The following is a 23,475-nucleotide window of genomic DNA, read 5'->3' as shown; positions in this document are numbered from 1 at the left end:
CAACACAATGCCAACAACAACTGTCAGATTCAAATTATGTCAAAAAGTGAAGATTTTATTCATTTTACTGCAGTTGTAACCAAACAAAAATAAATGTTACATTTGATATATATTTATATTTGTTTATTATTATTATTATTATTATTTAGTACGTTAAGCAAATGGCTAACACTATTTTATTTTCATTTACTAATACCACACCAAAAAATATCAGTATTGTTGTATAACCATTTCAAGGCTACAAGGCTATTCACAGCCATGCACTACAAACTGTGTGCATAATTCTTTGTTATGGACAGGCACCTCACACACACACTCTTACACATACAGGGAGGGGCTCTTCTAGGCCTCAGGTTAAGGGCTCTCCCTGCAGCCTGGCGCAATGTAGCCGTGGCCTTACACAGCTCTCATATTACACTCAAGTTTCACAGCTATAGTACAGAGAGAGAGAAGGGGGGGGAGACAGAAAGAAGCTTTGAAGAGCCATATAAAGACAACTACTAGCAACATCACAGCTTTTGTCCACCTCACACTGTGGAAAGGGAATCAACCATGTACATAAAGGCTGCACTCATAGGCTGAACACAGGCAGACAAACATACAAACATCAGTCCACAACAAGCGCACTCTGTGCTTATTTCAGTTCTTCTATTCACCAACAGACGACCATACCGCACTACTGAATTATTCAGATTCTTTGACCGTGGACAGCCATTTGTCAGTGTGTACAAACACTGAAGCACAACTCACATGTGTGTGTCTGGGATGGCACTGCACAATATATTGTGTATTAACCGTTATGTCATTAATGGTGTTTACAGGGGTGGCCAATATGAGGATATTTTATTAGTGTTGTAGTACAGTACGTCACAATGGCGTTGCAAGCATATGGTAGATATTGTCCGCACTTCTAGAACACTGATAAACTACATGTTTCACTGCACAGACAGCTTAACTGAGCCTGTCTGACTGGATGTAGTGCAGTACAGTGTGTAAGGTAAACGTAGTATGTGCTATGCCAGCCACCCCTAGTCTTTCCTATTGTGGATATAATGATATTACAAGACATCAAACCCCTTTTTCTGTGTGAATCCTGACCAATTGAAAACTGCCAGAGTCCTGGAACCATTTTTTGATCAGTTAAAGCATTTAATCATGTGATTGTGCCAAACAACCCATTTTGGTTGTAGTATAATATAAGCCAACGTTCAACCATGTCACTTTGAGGGATCTCCTATGTGATTTAGATATACTGCCAAACATATTCCAATCACAATCACTAGCCACATTTACACGCAGCCTGATATTTAGTTAATAATCTGACTTATCTAGCTTAATCGGAAAAGAGTAGTCCAATGAGGCCATTCTGAATACAATGCCGAATCAGATACAGGTGTTCACAAAATAGCCATGTAAACACCAGTGTCCGCTTACATTCCCAATCAGAAAGGTTAAGTATGTTCTCTGCATGTGCAAGGCAACAGCAACTTGCATTATTACTGGAACAGGAGCTGTCACGGTATGTGTCCAGTTAGGGCTGGGCAATATGGTAAAAATACTATATCACGATATTTAAAGACTTTTTCCGCGATATACAATATTTATTACAATATATGTAATAATAGACTAAATACATCGGCAAATTCTTCTTCTGAACTAATATTCAGATGCTCTCCCGTACTGAATACAGTGAACATCTGCCAAACATCTAATTAAACCAATCTAATTACACTGTTTGTAATGAAACCTGCAGCTGATCAGTGTCTATTAAGCACTAACCGTATTCTTGATTTGCTTTGAAAAGCATATTGTTATCACAATAAAAAAATGTATCACAATACAATAAAATATCATTATACTGCACAGCTCTATGACCAGTGCACGTGGCACAGAATTCTCTGTCCGCCTTCTCACCACAAGCAGTGGACACATACAGCTACTGTATGTCCTGTGGGGCGACATAGTCTTTTATCAAGTTGTATAAAATCATTAAAGTGTGCGGGAAACTTTGCTTCCTCTCTAAATCTTCTACTAAATCTACAACTCTTCCACCAGTCTCTACTGGTTTTGTGTATTCAGAATTTGTACTGGACAGCTCATCTGTCTTCAGAATGTTGCAGGGCATGACCTCTTGTATCGCCCCTTCTTTAATAAGTGAATGAACAGAACATTTTCCAGGGTCTGCCATAATTTTAAAGCAATTAAAAAACAACAGACAAAAACAATATCTGAAGTCAGGTAACACACTGCTACCCCTTTTACTCTGACTGGACTTGTGTGATGCTCTCATTTTGGATCGGATAACTTGTAACATGCATGTAAATTGAGATTTTCATCAGACTGTTGAGCGGAGTGTACAAATAAACACCTCAGTCTGAATCTATGATCAGAACAAATTCAATCGGACTGAAGAAAATTTCTGCATGTAAACATAGCCACCGTCAATTACATAAGCAGTCTACCAGTTATTTAGACAATTCATTTAGCGGAGGGTCTAAACAATACAAATGCACTTAACTGGACAAAAACAGACCACAAAATCAATGTTATCTTCATATCTCTACATAACTTTATGTATCAAAATATTTACATAAAAGATTTATCAAACTGGAAGTGAGAGCAATAAGAAGGATTTAAAACATGCATCATCATTCAGACCGCCATCTAATCATTGCTAGTGGTACAGTTTAATCAATTAATTATAATAGCTTCAATTTCAATGGCAGTATGAAGTCAGATAATTGTGAGGGGGAATCCATTCACATTGTGCCAGCCCTAACATAGCCACACATTTGGAGAGATTTGGTGTGGCTGGACGAGCATCTGCTCACACAAGCCTGGGTGGACCGTCTAATCCGGTGTGTGTGTGTGCGCGCTCGCGTGTGTGTGTTTGTGTGTGTGTGAGTGTGTGTTTGTGTGGGTGTGCGTGTAGACTCTAGGAATAGGCCAGCGCTGCACCTTCACGCTAGCCTGGATTACAGGCCTTAATCCAGCCCTCTCAATCTGGAGATCTTTTTTTTTTTTTTTTTTTTTTAAGCGCAGTGCTAAAAGGGGCTCACTCAGGGCCTCTGCTAATCCAATAGAGCTTTGTTTACTCTTCAGAGGCCTAGTTTAACCCAGACTAGCCTCAATCACTCCCCTCTCCCAATAAAATAAATGAATAAATCCTCCCTCTGGCTAAAACCGTGTCACCCAGCAGGCCTAACCTGTGTAATTCTAGTAAGACGCAGCTCCGCTGGTTAAAAAACAAAGCAGTTCTGGCTTGTACTAGACAGTGTGTTTAGCTTGCTGCGTCACAAAAAACAGATAGCGGGTGTGATCATCAAAGCACACTTGGAGAGGGCACCATCTGTGTTTCCATGGGGTGAGATCCACGCACCAAAAGACAAAAGCTTGCGCCATTCTACAGGGTGGAGGCTAAGTGATTCTCTTCGTTTTGCTTTCTGCTCATTTCTTTCTCTTTCTTCCTCTATGTATCTCATCAGTGTTGTTTTGTGAGCTGTGCTGGTGAAATTAAAAATGTAGAAATCCTGGCTGCGCTGGAGCGCTCTTTGCCAGCGCAGCTAAAATGAAAAGGCTTTGTGGCAGCAGTGACCAGATTTTAAATGCAGCTGGATCAATAAATAAGAGGGGGCTGTACAAGCACAATCTCTGAGTGTCTTTTAGCATCTCTGTGTGTGTGTGTGTGTGTGTGTGTGCGTACGTGTGTGTGTGTGTGTGTGTGTGGTGGGAGGGGGTCAAACTCTGCGAGTCCTGCAGACAGCTGTCTCAGTGCAGTAAATTCTCATCCAAAAGCTCCAGCAAAATCCCATCTCATTTCTTTCTCTCTCACTCCCTCTCTCTCTCTCTGTCGCTCTCTCTCTTTCAATGTGTTTCTCCCAGAGGAAGTGCACCATTCCTGCCATTCCTGCAATCTCTGCTATTTCTGCTTCAGGATGCAAATATAGCGATAAGCAGTAGAACAAATAGGCCAAACTACTGGCATTTCCAGCACAGGCTCCATTATCTCAGCAGGGGCGCTGCCGCGCGGGAGCGGCCTGCCCGGCGCACGGGCAATATGACAGGCTCCTGTAGGGCAAACAACACTGGAGAGAGCAAGCGGCACGGAAAAACAACAAGCCCCATCTCCACAGAATAAGATGAACATTACTGCAAGCTTCATTTAGGACGGAGACAAGAGCGAAAAAGAAGGAATGGAGGAAGGGTAGAAAGGAAGCAAGGAAAAAAAAAAAAAAAAGGACAAAAAAGATAATAGCTCAACAAAAAAAAAACACCTCACTTAAAAAGGAGGCAAAAAAGAAACACCTTTATCCCTTGTTTAAAACGAAAAGGAAGGAAAGGTAAATACAACAGATTTTTAAAAAGAAATAAAAGAAAAATGAATGAATAGGAGGAGCAGAATAGAACAGAAACACAAACAAAAACGACAGTCCTCAGTGTCTGTGTGTGTGTGTGTGTGTGTGTGTGTGTGTGCGCTCTCCGGTTAAACTTTACACTCCCCCTGGTTATGACATCATCACTGATTAACCAGATAGTACAAAAATGGATGAAAACTCTTAGAACCAACAACCTTCAGCTTGTACAAATGCAGACATGGTGCCAACTTCCTCTAGTTAATACCATTAAAAGAGATGTTACTGCAGTAAGTGTGTGTGTGTGTGTGTGTGTGTGTGTGTGTGTGTGCGTGTGTGTGCGTATGTGTTTGTGTGTGTTGGGGGGGAGGCTTGTTTAAGTCTCCTACTGTTTTCTTCAGGGAAAAATCAACCTTTTCACCTTGCCTGTGAAAAACAAGAACCCAGACAGCCTACGCAAAAATAACCTTGGGTTTCGTCAGGGATATTCTCACATTGAATGATAAATAGAAGCCCAAGGGACGCTGGGCGAGAAAGCAGCTAATTGCCTGCAACTGAAAGTCGGCCCCTGTGCCTCGCGCGTGTTTGTGGGAAAACAGAGGCTGCGTGGTGTGACCTGCTTCTGCAGCCGGCCAGGAAGAGTGCATTCATTTAGGAGCGCCAGCGTCGCTCTTCTCCTAAAACCTCCAGCACCTCGTTACCATGGATCGACGGGCTGAAGGTAACGAACGGCGGGTTCCGTTTAGCAATTATCGAGTCCGCCTTGACTGGCTGAACTTCCACTGACACGAATGCGCTGATGACGGTTATGATAATACAAGCGCTAAAAAGCAACCTGCATGGCCTGCGATCTTGTAAACAAACTACAAACAGGAACGCATGCAGTGCCTCAATTAGGGCCTGCCGATATAACCGATATCAACGATGTTGATGTTTCAATCTAACACCAAGACAGGTGCAGCACTAGGGAGCATGACAGCAATACAGGTGTGACTGGTAAATTACTATGCAAAGCTCACACACCTAACCTTCAGACAGAGAGTCCCATTTTTGGGAAGATGTTTTTTATTATTTGATTACAACAGAAGCCAAGACTAATAGGCATTTTGGGAACCTTCATCCTTTTCTCTCCATGTCACTTAAAGAGCCCACATTCTATTTTGTTCGTATAACTGTGTCTGTGTGTTATTATGTAACTAATAACTATGTTATGATGTTAATTGGCAGTCATTTTTTTAAAACTTTGCCTTTAAAGCAACACTACGTAGCATTTCTACCTTAAAATGACAGCTTCAAAATAACTTTGACTGTCTTGTAATAGGGTACACAGTGTCTCTGCCCTTGCTACTCCATGTAAAATCCAGTAATATTACTGTACCACATGAGTCCACGTGCTTTCAGTAATGGTTCTATATCTCTCAGCTCGTCCAGAAAAACGTGTCCTTAAGGGAGTTTTCATAGTAGCGCGTGATTGGTTCATTTTGTTACGTGACTGCTTTGCCTTATCGCCTGCATGGCTAAACGCCTTCTCCTATGACAGCGGCTTTTCGTTCGCAGGTATTCCTGCACAGTAAAATGCCACATGCCATGACTCCAGAAAAAGTTGCTATTCGCTGCTTGAGTGTATCTTGTATCCAAGGCTAACATTTCGCAAAAAAACATGGCGTTCAAAAGTGCTTAATCGATTCACAGTCCATATGGAATTCTTCTGTATAAAAGAAAAGCAGTGAAAATAAGCCCCTCCCCTAAAACAAGCCCAGAATCAGTTCTGGGTGTGGACTTGTGTATTAAACTATGACTTACACCTTTGGCCTGTAGGGGGACCCTAGGAGCAAGAAATGCTAATTTTCTGATATATGTTAATGAGCTGTGCTCTGAAAGGCCAAATTGAATGTAATATCTCATTCAAAAAGCAGTCTGGGTTGGAACACTTCTACAACTTCAGTGTGAATGGAAGGGGTTTACCTGTTGTAGGCTAAATGGGTATATAAGGGTGAGGTAGTTTCAAAACAATGAATGTTTTGTATCTTAGTTTCTAAGTGGGCTGGGAGTGAATTTTACGTCTTGACACAAAAGTAAGGGGACTGTGGTTCCCCATCATTTCCATCACTAAATCACTGTAGTATAACTCCTGCAGTATAATTATGCCGATATTATTGCTTATCAGATTTTAAAACCCCCTAAAACCAGAATCAGCCCCAAATACTCCATATCAGCCCTAGTCTCAACTGCTAACAAGCCCGTTGCTTCATACAGTCTTCGGGAATATTACTTTGTCCCCGTCCCTCAGCATAAACAGATGCAGTCAGCATATTAATATTTTGTGTTAGCGTTTAATATACAATTGGGACTCAGTAGCAATTTTAAAAGTGAAAGCAAATGGTGCGATGAGTGACAAACTAAATCATTAGATAAACGCAATGCTGAGCAATAAAAATCGCACAGCCTATATTACAGTAGGGCACTGACAGGAGCATTCCTCGTGGTTTATAAGGTAATATGCAGGCCTGGCTTATTGCTATCATTGTGGGCCTGGCACAAGGACAGGTGCTCTGCTTTGGAGGCCGGCATCATTGACCTGCCAGCATCGCATCTAGCTGCTGGTTGATTCATTTGGCAGTTACTGGACGCTTGTGTGGCGCATGACGGCTTGTATAATCACATCGGCTTGTGCGTTCAGGTCCTTTAATATGACAGGTATTAGAATCGGGTGGAAATGTCCCGTGGCCTTCCCTATCCCATCTAAGGATGCAGTCATTTCTATCGCCTAGTCTTCAGCTGCTCGCACTACTCTGGCTGAGCAGCAAAATCAGGACAAAACAAACCAAAAGAAAGAGCTGTGCTTTCAGTGGAGTGGTTACACATGCACTAGGCCCAGACTAACACAAAGAAGGGGGGAGAGGGAAAAAAAACATCACTACCATGCTCTTGCCAGTCTCCTTTGATTTGTTCTTGCTCTGTTGAGCACAACCCAGCTTGGCCTAATTTTTGGTTTCCTTGCGTTAAATCTGTTGCTGGTTCAGTGTGCCAAGGTGCGTCTTGCTTCACTGAAAGCTGACCACATGGCAAAATGGTGTCAGAAAGAACACGGCCTCGCTGGCTGACTCCACAAAATGTTGATTCAATGAAAGATTTCAACAAAAACGATGACTCTCTCCGGAAAAGATCACTGTAAGGCAGCCTTATTTTCAAACAGATCTTTTTACAAGAGTGGTTTGTTTGCACTCAAATAGAACTGCATACTCTAATTAGAGCCTACAGTAAGACTAATCTATTTAAATGGACCTAAACTACATTCATAACACCACAGCCTTCAGCAGACTATAATATGGCTTAATCCATTAACATGCAGCGTATAGCGGATCCACACAGAGCCATTTATTCATTCATTGAGCCTATCAAAGAGTGACAGAGCCAGGCAGTTTAACGGCTCTCCAGTTATTCTTCATGTATCAGCGGTAGAGGAAAGCCAAGCGGGGGTCAGATCATTTCTAACAGACTCCTTCTTATCACTAGCCCCTGTTTTAAATGCTAGCGGATTAGATACACAAGCCAGCGCGCATATGGGATTGCCTGCGCCACCGAAGCTGCCCAAGATTCGTCGGTTTCGGCATGACGAAACCCACTTCTTACAACCTACATTCGCCCTAATCAGCTTACTAGCCAGGATTCGTTTGCCGCAACTTTGGGCAGACGTGCACTGAGCGGCTGCTTGGGTGCATCCAGCCTTATCTCAGGATCCAAATTAAAAGCTAATTCCTGGACGCTTGGGGGGCGCGCGGGCGTCTTCTGGTAGGCCTAACCCATACATATCCTGACAGGAAAACAACATCCTGCTCCGAAAGTGTGCGGCAGACACTGCAACTCTTAGCTGAGACCTGACAGGAGTTTTTTTTTTGCCCTTCCTTTTTTTCTTTCTTTTTTTTTTTTTTTTTTAATCCACAGCCAGAGACATTTGTGGGTTTGGGTGTGCTTGAGAGAGCACAGTATGAGATCTCTTCAAACCCCAACAGCACAAACAGGTCCTGACAGATTTGTTCTCCCTAATTCGCAGTAAGGGAAACAGCACAAGTATATTAGAGGTCTTCTTCTGTGTGCTCAGCTGCAGCACGCACGCACACACTCACTCACACACACTCACTTGCTCACTCACTCACACAGACACACACACACACACAAAGAAAAAGCCAACAATAGACACATTTCTAATGGAAGAGGAGAGTGGGTGAGACTGTTCCGTTTCAATTCACTGATACCGCTAATGGCTTCTTAGCGGTTCCATGAAATCAAGCAGCTGTCAAGTCGATGCATCAGGAGCAGGGAGGAAGAGACGGCATTCCCACAAGAGAAAAGCATCAGCGTCAGGATGTTTGCTTCAACATCTGCTCCCCTGCACTCACTGCTTTTTTTTCCTCTCCCCCCTCGCACAAGCACACATCCAGACAAAGAGATGGGAGACGGAAACGCTCACTTCCACATCTGACACAGACGTTCTGCTAAAACAGTCTCCTGGCCTGCGCATAATGGCTGAGGCACTTCGCTCAGCGAGGCTGAGGCCTTATCACACTCAGGTACAAACTTACCACCCACCACTTGACTGGTTCTTTTGGGAGCCTCTCAGCACTCCCTCTGTTCTATTCTACAGACTCTGACGATTATGACACATTTTTAATGAGCGATGGCGAAGGGGCAAAAAGGGAACTGTCCGAGAGCTGACCATCACCGCACAGTCGACCGAGGCCTACTGAAGTCAAGAGTGTTGCCCACGAATAGGCCATACTTGGGCGCAGAGATGGGCGATATGGCGGTGTTTTGTTATATCGTTATTACAATCTGTTATGATGTTATGATAACAATATGTGGGAGGCGTCAGTACTTACAGAACATTGACCAACTGTGTGCTTCATTAAAAAGGGGCTTATTAGTATTGTGATCTGTGTATCTGAATATCTGTGTGTCAAAACACTGTCCCAAGTCCACGAACGAGGTGTTTCACATTCACTTATTTGAATGCTTGATTACGATGAGTTGAAAATTCATATGGATATTCATATATTCAAATGACCTCCCCAACCCCCTTGGTGTACCCCTCCCCACACATACACAAACACTCCCCCTGCCAGGTTGACTTCAGACTTCAGCCCTGCACCTAGTGTAGAACTCCAAACTAACCCACCACAACAACCCAACCTCACCCTGCACGGCTGTGCATCTGCCACTTCTTCAACCAGTCCTTGAGCTGTGATGGTGGAAAACCTGCTTTAGCTAAACCAAGCCGACCCTCCTTACACCCCCTCCGGCCACCCTGCTCTATGCCACTCTAACAGATGCTTTTATCCAATACTTCAATCCAACCTCGGTTTGCTTCATTTGGCTGTGACCTTTAACATAGTCCCCAACGATACCCACCGCAATCGACACACAGGCTGGGATCAGGTCTAAAATGATTAAAACAACATCCCTGGTCTTGCCTTCAGCAGCCCTACACGCCTTCCAGTGGGCGCTTTCTTGGGATAATCTTCCTAAATAAATAATAAAGTGAGCTGATACCCTCTGGTTATTACGCTTCTAGCAGTACTACGCTACTAACTACACCCTAGCCATGCTCTTAACAGTTAACTCAGATCTAAGTCAGAAAATTAAAAAAGCAGGTCATTATAGCTTAATTGTCCAACTCACTATTGCTCTAGGGACCACTTGCGTTCATTTATAAACACAGATGAGTTACGAGTACTCTCGTGGTATTACTTACTTTTACTTAAAAAAAAATAAAAACAATTATCATCAACAATCATCTGAATTAACACGTTTTATTCCTTTTATAGGCGTCATTTACACGCCAGCACGCCTTGGAGGTTGAAAGTCGTCAAAACGTGTCGTGCAAATGAAACTGTAATTATAATATCAATACGCCGCCTCTCGCAACAGATGCAGACAAACAGAAAATATCAAGCCACAAATTACATCATCGCGCAACTTGGCACGCAATGTTGCCTAAAAAAAAAAAGAAAGAAAAAAAAAGAAAGAAAAAAAAAAAGGCACAACAGGCGCTGATGTCATCCAGTCCACCTGTAAACAGCGAATAAACAGCTCCCCTCTTTATCCCGCTCCTATATTCTTCGCTCTGCATTTGGGCCACTGTCACGCTTGATTCTTCCTAAAAAGACACTTCCATCGAAGTGGATTGCAATGTCCCTCCTCCCAGGATACAAACATACACACACATACACACACACACAGACAAACAGACACACAAACAGCGCGCGACAAAGTCGATGCTTTCCGCGGATAACGCTATTACCTATATTTGCTTAAACTTCATATGACGTCACCGTCCGCGCTTAAGACATTTGTAAAGTTTGTTGGTCGGTAAGACCGTGTGCCGGTTCGGTCCCGTGCACGAGCAGATCCGGCGGAGTTCAAATTAGCTAACCAAGATGGCGAGAGCCTTGTTGTTTAGAGGGCAGGGGAAAAATGGAGGATATTGTAATATACACAAAGGGATAAATTTCAACAACTCGGCCAGGCGGCAGCTGCTTCTCTTTAAGGAAGCGACGAAGATAAGAGCAAAGAAAAACCCCCACGACTCACGCCAGCGAAGCGCCCTCTCGGCGAGGCGGCCGTTTTTCACCGAAACAAAGCGCCCAAAGTGGACCGATTTGCACGGAAAGGCGGCGGAAAGTGTACAAATAGTGTGGTTTTTGTCTTGTTTTCGCACTGAAGAGCTGTTAGCCTTTGCCATCATCCGAGAGACGGACATTAAATAGCTACCAAAGGTAGCTAGCGTCAGCTCCCCTACCTCCGAGTGACTCTCGCACTGCTCCGGCATCGCGGCTTGGACATGGCTTTCTCTTCACGCCAACGCGAAAATAAACACACGCGCCGCGAACCAACCGAAAAACAACGGCCGGGCGTTCTAGAACGCGCTCGAGCTGTTTGAAATTTGAAATAAAAACAGCAGTTAAGCGCACGCGAGGGGGACCGAGGCAGAGGGAGAGGGCACAAAGGCAGAGGCAGAGGGATCCTACTATCAAGTCACTTCAGCTACCAGCTCACCTCGCTTCACAACACCGACACAGACATCGCTCCCGTTCAAAACAGAAAAAGAAAAGATAAAAAAAAAGATTAAAAGAAAAGATAGAGAAAGTTTCCCCTCCGTCCGCGAAACACAACAACAGCGCTGCTCACTATCGGCGCCGTTTCGACAAGTTTTCGGTTTAACCGACACTGAGGGGACAGGCACGCTGTAGCCGCCGCGCACAAGAAACTATGGAGTTATCTAGCTAGCTATAGCTCCAGCCAGCCAACGACACAGCGTTGATTCGCCTGCCGAAATAACCAACTAACTGCTGGCGTTTATAGTTAGCTCGAAAAAGGAGAAACTTACCCCCGTTCGGTTTAGTTTGGGCACTTATTCCGCGTAATCCCGCCTCGGTGTCTTTCCCGAAGTATCACTCTTGCTTGTCTCTCTCTCTCCTTTGGCGATTTGCTGTGTTTTGTGAGAGGCCGGTGGAGCAGGAGATGATGAAGAAGGGAATTGGGCAGTAATTGAGTCTCGGTGTGAGTGACTGTGCGTTGTGAGAGTGTGTGAGTGCGAGTGTGTGAGTGTGTGTGTGTGTATGAGTGTGTGTGTGTTTTACTTACGAACGGCAGATTGAAGGAGACTCCTCTCAAGGTTTATTCTGCTTCACTTCAAGGAATTAAAGTGACGTCAGCTGGCGAGTCAGTCCTTCCTCGCAATAAAACTTTCATTCTGACCTGTGAGACTAAATGAAGCCATTAGAGGAGCTCGGCTCCCTCTCAGCCGTTTAATAATAACAATAAGAACAACAGCGGCTCGCTCAGTGAGCTGACGCCTCTGAAGACACCTTTTGTTGGGAGTCCTAACGAGCTGAACTGTAGGCTTTGGGAAGAAACAGCCCGATTACGACGGAGCCAAGTTTCTACACATTCACTGCGTTTCCTCTTATCGGTTACAGGCGGTTTATCGCGCGTGGACTCGATAAACTGCTGCCCTGAAATCGTTGAGTTTATCAGAGAGAGAGAGAGAGAGAAGCAAAAACATGGGCCAGCCTGACGTGACGTTTATTTAGTGAGATGTGAGAGAGAAGCGACAGCGCGTGTTCATAAAGCGTGATGCTGTTTTTCAACGGCGGTGCATCAAAACAGAAGGCGTGTTAAAGGGGAAGTCTTCGTTTTACACATTTATGTACATGTCATTGTTGAGATGTAAACAAAGGCATTTAGGGGGGTTTTATGTAAAACACGACTTTCTAGGGAAACCTAGAGTCAGAAGTGTTCATAGTGATGGGGGTGGTAACCAGCCGTCCTCAGCATTTAATATTTTTAAAAGATCCCTCAGTAAATAGAGGTATGTATGTATATATATATATATGTGTGACATTTCTATTGATACATTCATCATGATGTTTGAAGACAGTATAAAGAACAAATGCCAGCTTCAACTTATTTAGGTATGTGAGGTATGTAAGGTATTTATATATAAACAGCACCGGTAAGTAAATTCTACACTGTGGAAATTGACATTGCATTAATTCAATTATGCAGAAATTTTGAAACTTGTTGAAAAGTGTCGGGACACTGAAAAACACTAGCTAAATCATGACTGGAACATCCAGTTCATAAGCATATTTCCCGCATTATGCAAGAAATTACTTCATTTTTGACTGACATGCACTTTAAAAACTGGCGCTGTAATTAGAAACATATCGTTTCTGTATCGGGACAGGGAAGTACATTGTCAGAATGTTTAAAATTTGCTGAAATGTCCCCCTTTAAAGTAAACTACCAGAATAAATGGATGAGCAGGTAAAAGCTTACATAAGACAAACACTGATGCACGTAGAGCTGAGGTCGCTATACCAAATTGCAAAATCAGAGTTTACGGACTAAAGCTCAACGGTGCCAAGCAAGGTGGTAATGTTTAAACATAAAGACAACACCTCCCTAATTCAAGTGGTGCTGGCATCATTGGGGCTGATGTCATCCTATTGCTGTGAATGAAGACTTCCACCCCCCTTTCCCCATCCCACCACAAACACGCTTTGCAGCTACAGCGAATAAAAAGATGAGGAATAATTGGAACTGTTACTTTTAGCATAGCGCCCATTGATCTCTCATTTGAATTACACTCGAAGGCTGAATCAGGAGGAGAGGGCCAAGAATGGCCCTTTTACAGCAGCGGTGGCTGTGGCGGTGGCCGAGCCGGGCACAGGACAGCCATCTGTGCCTAATTGTGCGCCTTTTCTCCCCCTGCCTCTGAGCCTTACAATCAGCAACAGGCTGAGGAGGGGCCCTCTGACCCAGACTGGGACTGGGGAGGGGCTGGAGGGGGCAAGAGGGGGGCAGATTATTTCATTCAGCAAGAAAACAACAACAGGGGGTGGGGGTGCCACTCCTCAGCGGAGAGCAAGAGAGAGGGGCAAAGAGGTGGAGGAGGAGGAGGAGAAGAGAGAGAACGAGAACACGACTCTCCAGAGTTTAGCCCCCACAGAGTGCGCAGATGATGCCACCATTCATGAGCCGGGCCTCGCACATGGCGATTTTTTTTCCCCACTGCGAGACAAACAGACAGCCCTTTTTAGGGCCACAGCGCGCAAGGTAACTCCTGCCCTGCCATTTTGCCATTATTGCTGGTTTCAGCGCATAAACAAGCAAATTCAGGCCTCTTCTAATCAAAAATCAGCCTGAGTTCAAGAACCGCATGTTTGACAGGAGTAATAACACGGGCTAAATGATGACTGGTACATAGTCGTCAATGACTATAATTTCGGTTACATTCAGAAAACATTGACTCATTTTCCGCATTCTGCCAGTAATTACGTAGGAAATAGGGCTAATATACATGAGGGCAGCAAGAAAAGTGTTCAAGCACAAGTATCGGGACACTGAATCACACTAGCTAAATCATGACTGACACATCCAGTTCATAAGCATGTTTCCCGCATAATGCAAGGAATTACTTCATATTTGGCTGACATGCACTTTAAAAATAGGTGATATAATTAAAAAACTATCGGGACAGGGAAGTAAAATTGGATATTTATGTACCAAAAAGCTTTTAACTCTTTGTAATGTTTATCATACAGGCTAAGTAGAAAATATCATTGCTACCTGAGCATAAATATTGGGACAACACATCTATTTTTTGTGGATCTCTTACAGGGACACTGCCAGGGATTTTGGGCCACATTAAAAGATATTACACTGGGCCCCACAACTCTCAAATCTTAATAAAAGAAAAAACTCAATTAATACATTTTTAGATCCCTGTCAGTCACAGGCCCTCATAATCTTCCATAGCCGCGCCCCTAAACAGCGGTCCTGATCTCTTAAATGCAGAACCTCCTAACTCTGTATACCTTTCTTTTGAGATGTTCTGCCAAACATTACCGACAGTCTGTTCCAACCGTTCCTTTGTTTAGTATTTTTTCTCTCTTCAGTTTCCTCTTCAACAACTGAATGCACAACTGGATTTTAATCAGTAGACTGGATTGGCCAGTTCAGAACGCTTTACTTTTTTCCTGTCTGTCAAACATCTTGGTTAAGCATGCTGTATGGTTTGCATGGTTGTCTTGCTGCATTATGAACTCTCGCCCAGTAAATTTGCGAGGCATTTGTTCAAACATGAGAAGAGGTTTTGAATTCATTCTTCTAAAACAGCTCATCACTTGAATCATCACTAAAGCCTACTGAACCATAAGCAGCCCAGTGACCAAACCATGACACTGCCTCATGCGCTCAGGATCATTTGTACACTGTAATGAGTGGATCAAGGCAGAAATTGATTTTAAGTGTTTTTGTAAACTTTTAATAAAGTATCAGTAACACATCACCAATACAGTGAAGCATCCGAATACATTGAGGTTAATATCTTAAATATGTTTCAGTGATGCATTACTGACATTAAGTAGATTTACTGTTTTATCTTTAAAACTAACCTCAACCCAAAACCTAATCATTACCTTCATTCTGGCCCTAATTCTAAATGTAAGGCTCATCCTGGCTCTAATCCTAACACTAACCTTAACCTAAAACTTAATCCTAATCCTCATCCGGGCCCTTATCTTAACCCTAACCTCAACCCAAAACCTAATCCTAACCCTCATTTCGGCCATAAGCCTAACCTCAACCCAAAATCTAATCATAAACCTCATCCCAACCCTAATCCTAACCTTAACCTTAATCCAAAATCTAATCATAACCCTCATCCTGACCCAAATCCTAACCTTAACCTCAACCCAAAACCTAATCCTTACCCTCATCTTGGCCATAAACCCAACCTCAACCCAAAACCTAATCATAACCCTCATCCCGACCCTAATCCTAACCTTAACCTTAATCCAAAACCTAATCCTAACCCTCATCTGGGCCATAAACCCAACCTCAACCCAAAACCTAATCATAACCCTCATCCCGACCCTAATCCTAACCTTAACCTTAATCCAAAACCTAATCCTAACCCTCATCTTGGCTATAAACCCAACCTCAACCCAAAACCTAATCATAACCCTCATCCCGACCCTAATCCTAACCTTAACCTTAATCCAAAACCTAATCCTAACCCTCATCTTGGCTATAAACCCAACCTCAACCCAAAACCTAATCATAACCCTCATCCCGACCCTAATCCTAACCTTAACCTTAATCCAAAACCTAATCCTAACCCTCATCTTGGCCATAAACCCAACCTCAACCCAAAACCTAATCATAACCCTCATCCCGACCCTAATCCTAACCTTAACCTTAATCCAAAACCTAATCCTAACCCTCATCTTGGCCATAAACCCAACCTCAACCCAAAACCTAATCATAACCCTCATCCCGACCCTAATCCTAACCTTAACCTTAATCCAAAACCTAATCCTAACCCTCATCTTGGCTATAAACCCAACCTCAACCCAAAACCTAATCATAACCCTCATCCCGACCCTAATCCTAACCTTAACCTTAATCCAAAACCTAATCCTAACCCTCATCTTGGCCATAAACCCAACCTCAACCCAAAACCTAATCATAACCCTCATCCCAACCCTAATCCTAACCTTAACCTTAATCCAAAACCTAATCCTAACCCTCATCTTGGCTATAAACCCAACCTCAACCCAAAACCTAATCATAACCCTCATCCCGACCCTAATCCTAACCTTAACCTTAATCCAAAATCTAATCCTAACCCTCATCTTGGCTATAAACCTAACCTCAACCTAAAACCTAATCCTAACCCTTATCTTGGCTATAAACCTAACCTTAACCCAAAAACCTTATCATAACCCTTCATCTTGGCCGTGAGCCTAAACTCAACCTAAAACCTAATAATAACCCTCATCTCGGCTGTAAACCCAACCTTAACCTAAAAACTAATAATAATCCTCAACCTGGTTCTAATTATAAACCCTTAGCTCAACCCAAAAACCTATACATAACCTTCAATCTGGCCCTAACATTAACCCTAACCTCAACCCAAAGCCTAATCCTAAACCCCACCTGGTCCCTGTTAAGGCCTGGTCCCAATCTCATCTTAATCCATACAAGATCCAGTTCCAGACTTGTGTCAGTAGCAGGTCTATCACAGCTGGGTGAAGATGTTGAGATGTCTGTATTAGACCTGTAAGATGGAACATCTTCAGGTGAACCTGGACTCTCCAAACAACATATAAAACAGCTGAATTCAGTAGACTATAATTTATATATATATATATATATATATATATATATATATATATATATATATATATATATATAAACATAATTTGCTTATGCAGTTAATTAAAAGTTTTTTGATAATCTACTGAACGTATTGAGATGCTTCACTGCAGCTACATCATTGAGATGTTGTTGATGTGCTACTGTGTTACCGAGAGTCTGTCAAGTGTTTATTTAAACCAAAAAGGACCACTCAAAATAAAGTGTCACCTACTCTGGGCACTGTTTACTGCAAAAAATATTTATTTATTTATTAGAGTCTAATAAAATCAGTGAATTCACTTGTTATTACATGTTATATAAAAGGTTTTATTACACCAATACCAAAGAATAGTGGAGTGTTAAAGTGTTAAGGAGTTAACTGACTGGACATCTGTCCATGAAACAAATTCGTCTTAAAAATTGCCCAATATTGTATGAGTCTCCCTGTTCAGAACGCATCAAGGCATGGACTCCACAACCTCTAAAGGTGTCCTTTGGTATCTGGCACCAAGACATTAGCAGCAGATTCTTTAAGTACTTTAAGTACTTCATTGATCACATTAATCAGTCTTGAATATCTATGACCTCATGGCTGATTCATCAGTTGCCCTTGATTGGACCACTTTTGTTAGGTACTGACCACTGCATACTGGGCACCCCCCACAAGACCTGCCTGATGTTCTGGAGATGCTCTAACCCAGTCGTCCAGCCGTCACAGTTTGGCTCTTGTCAAAGAGTCTCAGATTCTTACGCTTGCCCATTTTTCCTGCTTCCAACACACCACCTTCAAGACCTGACTGTTCACTTACTGCCTAACATAGCATATATATACCCCACCCCTTTTGACAGGTGCCATTGTAACCAGATAATCTATGCTATTCACTTCACCTGTCAGAGGTTTTAACATTGCGGCTGGTGTACTTTGTGAAAGGGCCCACACGCCGCTTCATTTTTGAAAATTTTCCCTGATGTCCACTTGATACATTGACATTAGTATGAATTTATATACCTCAGAATTTTTCATTTTTGCAAGTATTTCCAATGCCTCTTTATGTATGTAAATGTGCTCTGTTTTCATTGGCTGCTTCATTTTCAAAAGAAAGTCTAATGCCGAGTTCACACTACATGATTTTAGCCCTTATTTTTTAGACTGGCAGTGAGTGTGGTGTCACGCTGAAGAAAGCTGAGGAAGAAGCGAAAGGACAGCAAGCATGGTTACACTGAAAGTTCCGCCGGCTTCTTGGAGCCAGGACATGGACAAGAAGTTTGTTGAACTTCGGCAGGAGCACCCATGCCTTTTTGACGTTTCTACCGACCTGTACCACAGTAGAGTAGAGAAAAAGAAGAGAAATGGCAGATTCTATTCAGCAGCCAGCATCCCAATACACTTTTTCATTCATGTTCTTTTCTCTCAATTTTTCATATCACTGATCTGTGATTATTCCTGGAGCAGTCGGGTAATGTGTGACCTGCTGTCGTTGAACAGTTGTGTAGAGTGGGAACCTCAACGACTTTCAACAACAACATTCCCGATTACAAGAGATCCAGTTGTGTAGTTGGAACAGTACAGTGACCTGACAGCTCTACAAGTCGTGTAGTGGGTTGAAGCCATACTGCTGATCCTCTTCTTAGCTATGTCTCAAACTGTGCCTTATTCACTGTCCCCTACATGTGGAAATCCAGAATTCGGGAACAAAATCCAACAGGGTAGTGACCAATTTCATGCGAGTGAGCTCATTGCTGTGAACATCTTCCACAAAGAAGCTGCTGGTAAATCTTCAAACAAAACAACATGATGGATTATGGGTATTCCATGTCCATTTGGTGTACATTGTTTGTATATTACAATTATATTGTGGGATACAGTTACAGTTCACTGAAAAGGCAAGATTTGAACACAGCTCTTGTAACGCCAACAAGAATGTGTGTGGCAAAACTGCGGTAGCCTGAATAGGAGGGTCTATGTAAATGTTCTGCTCTCGTTCTGTGACATCACAAAAACAAGAGCTTCAAAGGAGACTCTCTTCAAGGCGCAGTTTTGACCAAACAGACTGGGAAGTGGTTTAAAACGGCAGCAATGTTTACATGCTGCATCAAACTCTTGTTTTAAAAGAAGGCACAGAAAATGTGGTTTTCCATTAAATGGGCTCTTTAATAATGAATCAGATATGCTCAGCCCTATACTCTGCAGACTGACTGCAATTACTTTGGCTGTTATTTTGTGTGTGTTTTTTTCTTCTTCACGCTTGTAATAACAGACCGTGGTCTTCCTTTAATGACCTGGTTCTCATAAATTTCTTAATTCCTCCAGGAGTGCCTTACTGTTTTTTTCCAGGATGTTCCATGCTGTTTATTTATTTTGCAATTCAGAGTTGCTCTGCAGTGCGTCTAACTGGCATTTGTTTTAACCTCAGTCAGTTCTCTACTTACTTCTCATCTTGGTTTATACTTTACCTCAAAAGTAGACTTGAAAGGCAAACCCCAACTGCTCCTATCACTTTCACGGTTCTGTTATGTGGGTTAAAAAGGGGACATGGTGTCACACCCGTGTTGACCGTGTTACACTTAAACATTATGATAATTGTACACTATTTCAAAACAATTTCCAAAAAAAATAGCTAAAGACTTCGGACTTTACCCCAACTGGTTTGACAATCCTTTACTGGTGTTTTATGGTGAATTTAACCAAAATATGTCCCTCTTTTTATCTCCCAGGTTAGCATTGTTAGCATTGTGTCAACTTAGCGTTGTTAGTGATACCAGTTGATAACAAAGCATTATTCTGTTTTTTGCGCATCCAAACACCATGGTAACACGTCCTCAGATGGACATAGGACAGTACTGTGTGTACGATTTAATAAAACACAAATAGATAGAAGTGCTGATAAACTGTATAATACTACAGCTTTTACTACTGTTGACGTGCAGTGCGGCCATCTTGGATTTTGATCTTGGGTTGGTAAGGCTCTCCCGACTTTCCCAGGAGGAAAAATGACTTGTGGGAGCATTTCAGTTGATATTTCCTCCATGAAACCTGAATAATCCGACATCCCAGTTCAAATGGAATGCAACATTAAGCTCACAAACTGCAGCAGAAAAAAACACACCACAAAAATAGCCACTGTCCCAAGACCTGTGCTTCTCACTGCAACCACTTACCCTGTAAATAGTAACCCAGCTGACAATAGATGATTAAATGTTGGCTGCTATTGAGAAGAGGGCCATATTGTTCGGTTCTGGCTGTGCTGCTACCTTTCCATTTTCCATTTTTGGTTTGATTATTTATTGTGATTTAAAATCACAGTTGTTACCCATTTAATCACAAAGAGATCTATAGAAATGTGTCCAACCTAACAAATAAAAGGATTTAGGTTCCATTAACAGATGTTAAAAATGCTTTTCCTCCGTTTCAGAGCTCTAGCTTTCCTTACATCAGCGGGGGAGAAGTCTGATTCACCGTTTTGCATGGTCAGTCACTGCTGGCTCTCTGTCTTTCACCTGTTGAGATGCAGGTCAGTGGAGAGGAGAAGAGTGCAGGCTTGTCAGGAAGGCCCAGCAGGAGGGAAGCCTCTAGAGATTAGCATGTGAAGGAGAAGAGAGGAGAGGGCATTGCTTGCGCTTTTGGAATGTGGACTTGTGAGCGCTTAAGGGTGAGCGATACAGAGAAACTAGAACGCAGAACATTTTCATAACACGCTATGTTTTAGTATATGCTGACAGAAAGACAGACAGACAGATATAGACAGACAGACAGACAGACAGATAGATAGATAGATAGATAGATAGATAGATAGATAGATAGACATGTAGATCAAGGCATCCATCTATATATCCAAGCAGACAGACAGACTGACAGCTAGATAGACAGACAAACAGAATATGAAAATATGTGAAATACGGACTTCATATATTTTAGATGTCTATCAGGTAGATAGATAGACAAACAGACAGACAGATAGATTAATGCATCCATCCATCCATATATCAAAGCAGATAGATAGATAGATAGATAGATAGACAGACAGACAGATAGATAGACAGAAAGACAGACAGACAGACAGACAGACAGACAGATAGATAGATAGATAGATAGACAGACAGACAGACAGATAGACAGACAGATAGACAGACAGACAGATAGATAGATAGATAGATAGATAGACAGACAGATAGATAGATAGACATGTTGATCAAGGCATCCATCTATATATCCAAGCAGACAGATAGACTGGCAGATAGATAGACAGACAAACAGAATATAAAAATATGTGAAATATTGACTTCATATATTTTAATAAACATTAAGAAAAACATGCATTTTAATCACAGAAATATGTAAGAAAAACATAACATATTAAGCCATTACGTTTTGCACACACTACATTCAATAGTTTCTTAATAATAATAATTAATAATTAATATTTAATTTAATAATTTAATAATGTTGTAATCATTCGTCTGACAGTGCAGAAGTGTGTCTGTTAAGTATGTGAACGTATTTGCACATATTTACACAGAAATCAAAAACACATACAGTAGAATTTGACCCGGGGTGTCTGACCTTTTGCACATGACTGTGCCTTTTCCTTCTATCAACAGGCGATTGCGAGTTTAATCCCCAGTTATGCCACAGCCATCCGTGGCTGGGAGTCCAAGAGAGCATAATTAACCTCCATAAATGACTGGCCCTCCGTTTCCCCCAGTCAACATGTTGGCTGGCACAACAGTCACTGCTCTCCACCAAGCGTCTTTAACCGTCCAATGACATTGAATTTGCAGCATTTTGAGAAGAAGTGGTTGTCTGGCTTCATGTGACTCAGAAGGAACTATGTGCTAACCTTTACCCTCCTAATGCTGCTGGGATTGTTTGATAGGGGATATCCCAGCTAGAGGGTGGGAACTGGCAATGACGAAATTGCTGAGAAAATTGGAAGGGGGGGGGAGAGTAGTTTTGTTGTACTTAATCTTCATATATGTACATAAACGATTACAATAAGATGATGTCATAACGAGCTAACATTTAATCAGCTACTTGTTGCTATTCACTTTATACAGTTATTCTACACTGCTTGTTGAAGTTCACAGGCCCTCTCTAACTGATCTAAATCTGCAGTTTTCTATTAGACTGTGTTCTGGAGGTACTGACTATCCCCATCATGAGCTCAAAAACGTGCATCGTGGCATAAATCATCACAACAGCTCTGACATATATGACTTTATTTTGCCCTCCCATACATGCACTTTAAGTTCGCTATCGCGTCTTGCTACACATGCCCTTGTTGATATTCGCGCCTGTGAGGGTAAAGATGTGTGTATACACCCTCCAGTCGAGAGACACTGAGCTTTGTAATTGTGTTGGTGGCTCCTCATTAGGGCCTCTGCATGTGTATGTGTGTGTGTGTGTCTTGGGGGTGGGGGTGTGAGGCTCTCATCACTGCTAGCTGCGTCATTAACAGAGGCCGGGCCTCTCTCTCCGCATGCAGCCAGAATGTCAGCCGTACCTCGGTCATTTGTAACATAATAAGTGCAAGTACAATGAGTGCAATGCAAGCCCATGGGGGGAAGGGGGAGGAGATAGAGGAGGGTGGTGTAGTGGTGGTGGTGGTGGTGGTGTGTGGAAGAGGGGAGGTGGGTGGGGGGGCCTGCAGCCCTTAAGGCTTAAAAAAAAAAAGAGAGAGAGACTTGATTAGAAAGTATAATGAGCCACCAAAAGAAAACTGGTAAAGACGATCTCCCCCGAGACTGATGGAAAACAAATTAATGTGGCGATTTGGATTTAATTATTATTTTTCTATTAGTGCACATAAAGAGAGAAGAGAGATGCCCATCAAGAGGGGGAGCTGTGCATGCAGTTATTGATTCCCCCCCATTTCCACTCCACCCCACCCCACACCTTCATCCTTCCCTCCCTCCCTTTCTCTCTCTCTCTTTATTTCTCCCTCCGTTTTTTTCCCGCACAACACGCAGGGAATGCGGATTTTAATCATCTTTAGTTTACGTCCCCTAATTCCATTAAAAAACACGGAACCTTCCAGCGGCAGGCAAAGCACTTCATTTCCAATGACACAAATTTCTCTCCGAGAGACGTAAACTGGGTGTCTTTACACAAATTACTGGCCTGAGGTTTGCTCGGAGTGTTTTATTTTGTGTGTGTATGTGTGTGTGCGCGTGTGTGTGTATGTGCATGTAATTGAATTCCGCTTCTCTAGCGTTAGCCTTATGTGAAATCACCGGGCTAAGAGCTAATAATTGTAAAAGAGACAATAGTCTCATTGGTTCAGCTTATTAATCTGTGTTTAAAAGTGGATAAAAGAGGGGTGTTTAAAGGACGGCTTGAGTCCTGAACAGCACAGTGCCGCTGTGCAGAAACGCTCGTACGACTCCAGGCCCCCACCAAGAACTGCTCGCAAACAAC

General features: G+C 42.5%; 1 protein-coding gene across 19 annotated transcripts in view; it reads right to left on the bottom strand.

The window, feature by feature from the left end:
- Positions 1 to 12,167, bottom strand: part of baz2ba (bromodomain adjacent to zinc finger domain, 2Ba) — a 125,251-nt gene extending 113,084 nt beyond the window's left edge. For 16 of the 19 annotated variants that reach the window (XM_072683636.1, XM_072683648.1, XM_072683638.1 and 13 more), the window contains exon 1: positions 11,152 to 11,210. In XM_072683636.1, the coding sequence (XP_072539737.1) occupies positions 11,152 to 11,195 (44 nt within the window). In that variant the 5' untranslated portion in view covers positions 11,196 to 11,210. The other 3 variants (XM_072683644.1, XM_072683643.1, XM_072683645.1) reach the window with 3 other exon arrangements.
- Positions 12,168 to 23,475: the final 11,308 nt, after the last annotated feature.

The sequence above is a fragment of the Salminus brasiliensis genome, chromosome 7 (assembly GCF_030463535.1).
Source record: "Salminus brasiliensis chromosome 7, fSalBra1.hap2, whole genome shotgun sequence".
Taxonomy (NCBI): Eukaryota; Metazoa; Chordata; class Actinopteri; order Characiformes; family Bryconidae; genus Salminus; species Salminus brasiliensis.
Note: the sequence above shows the minus strand (reverse complement) of the source record. Positions and strands in the feature narration are given on the sequence as shown.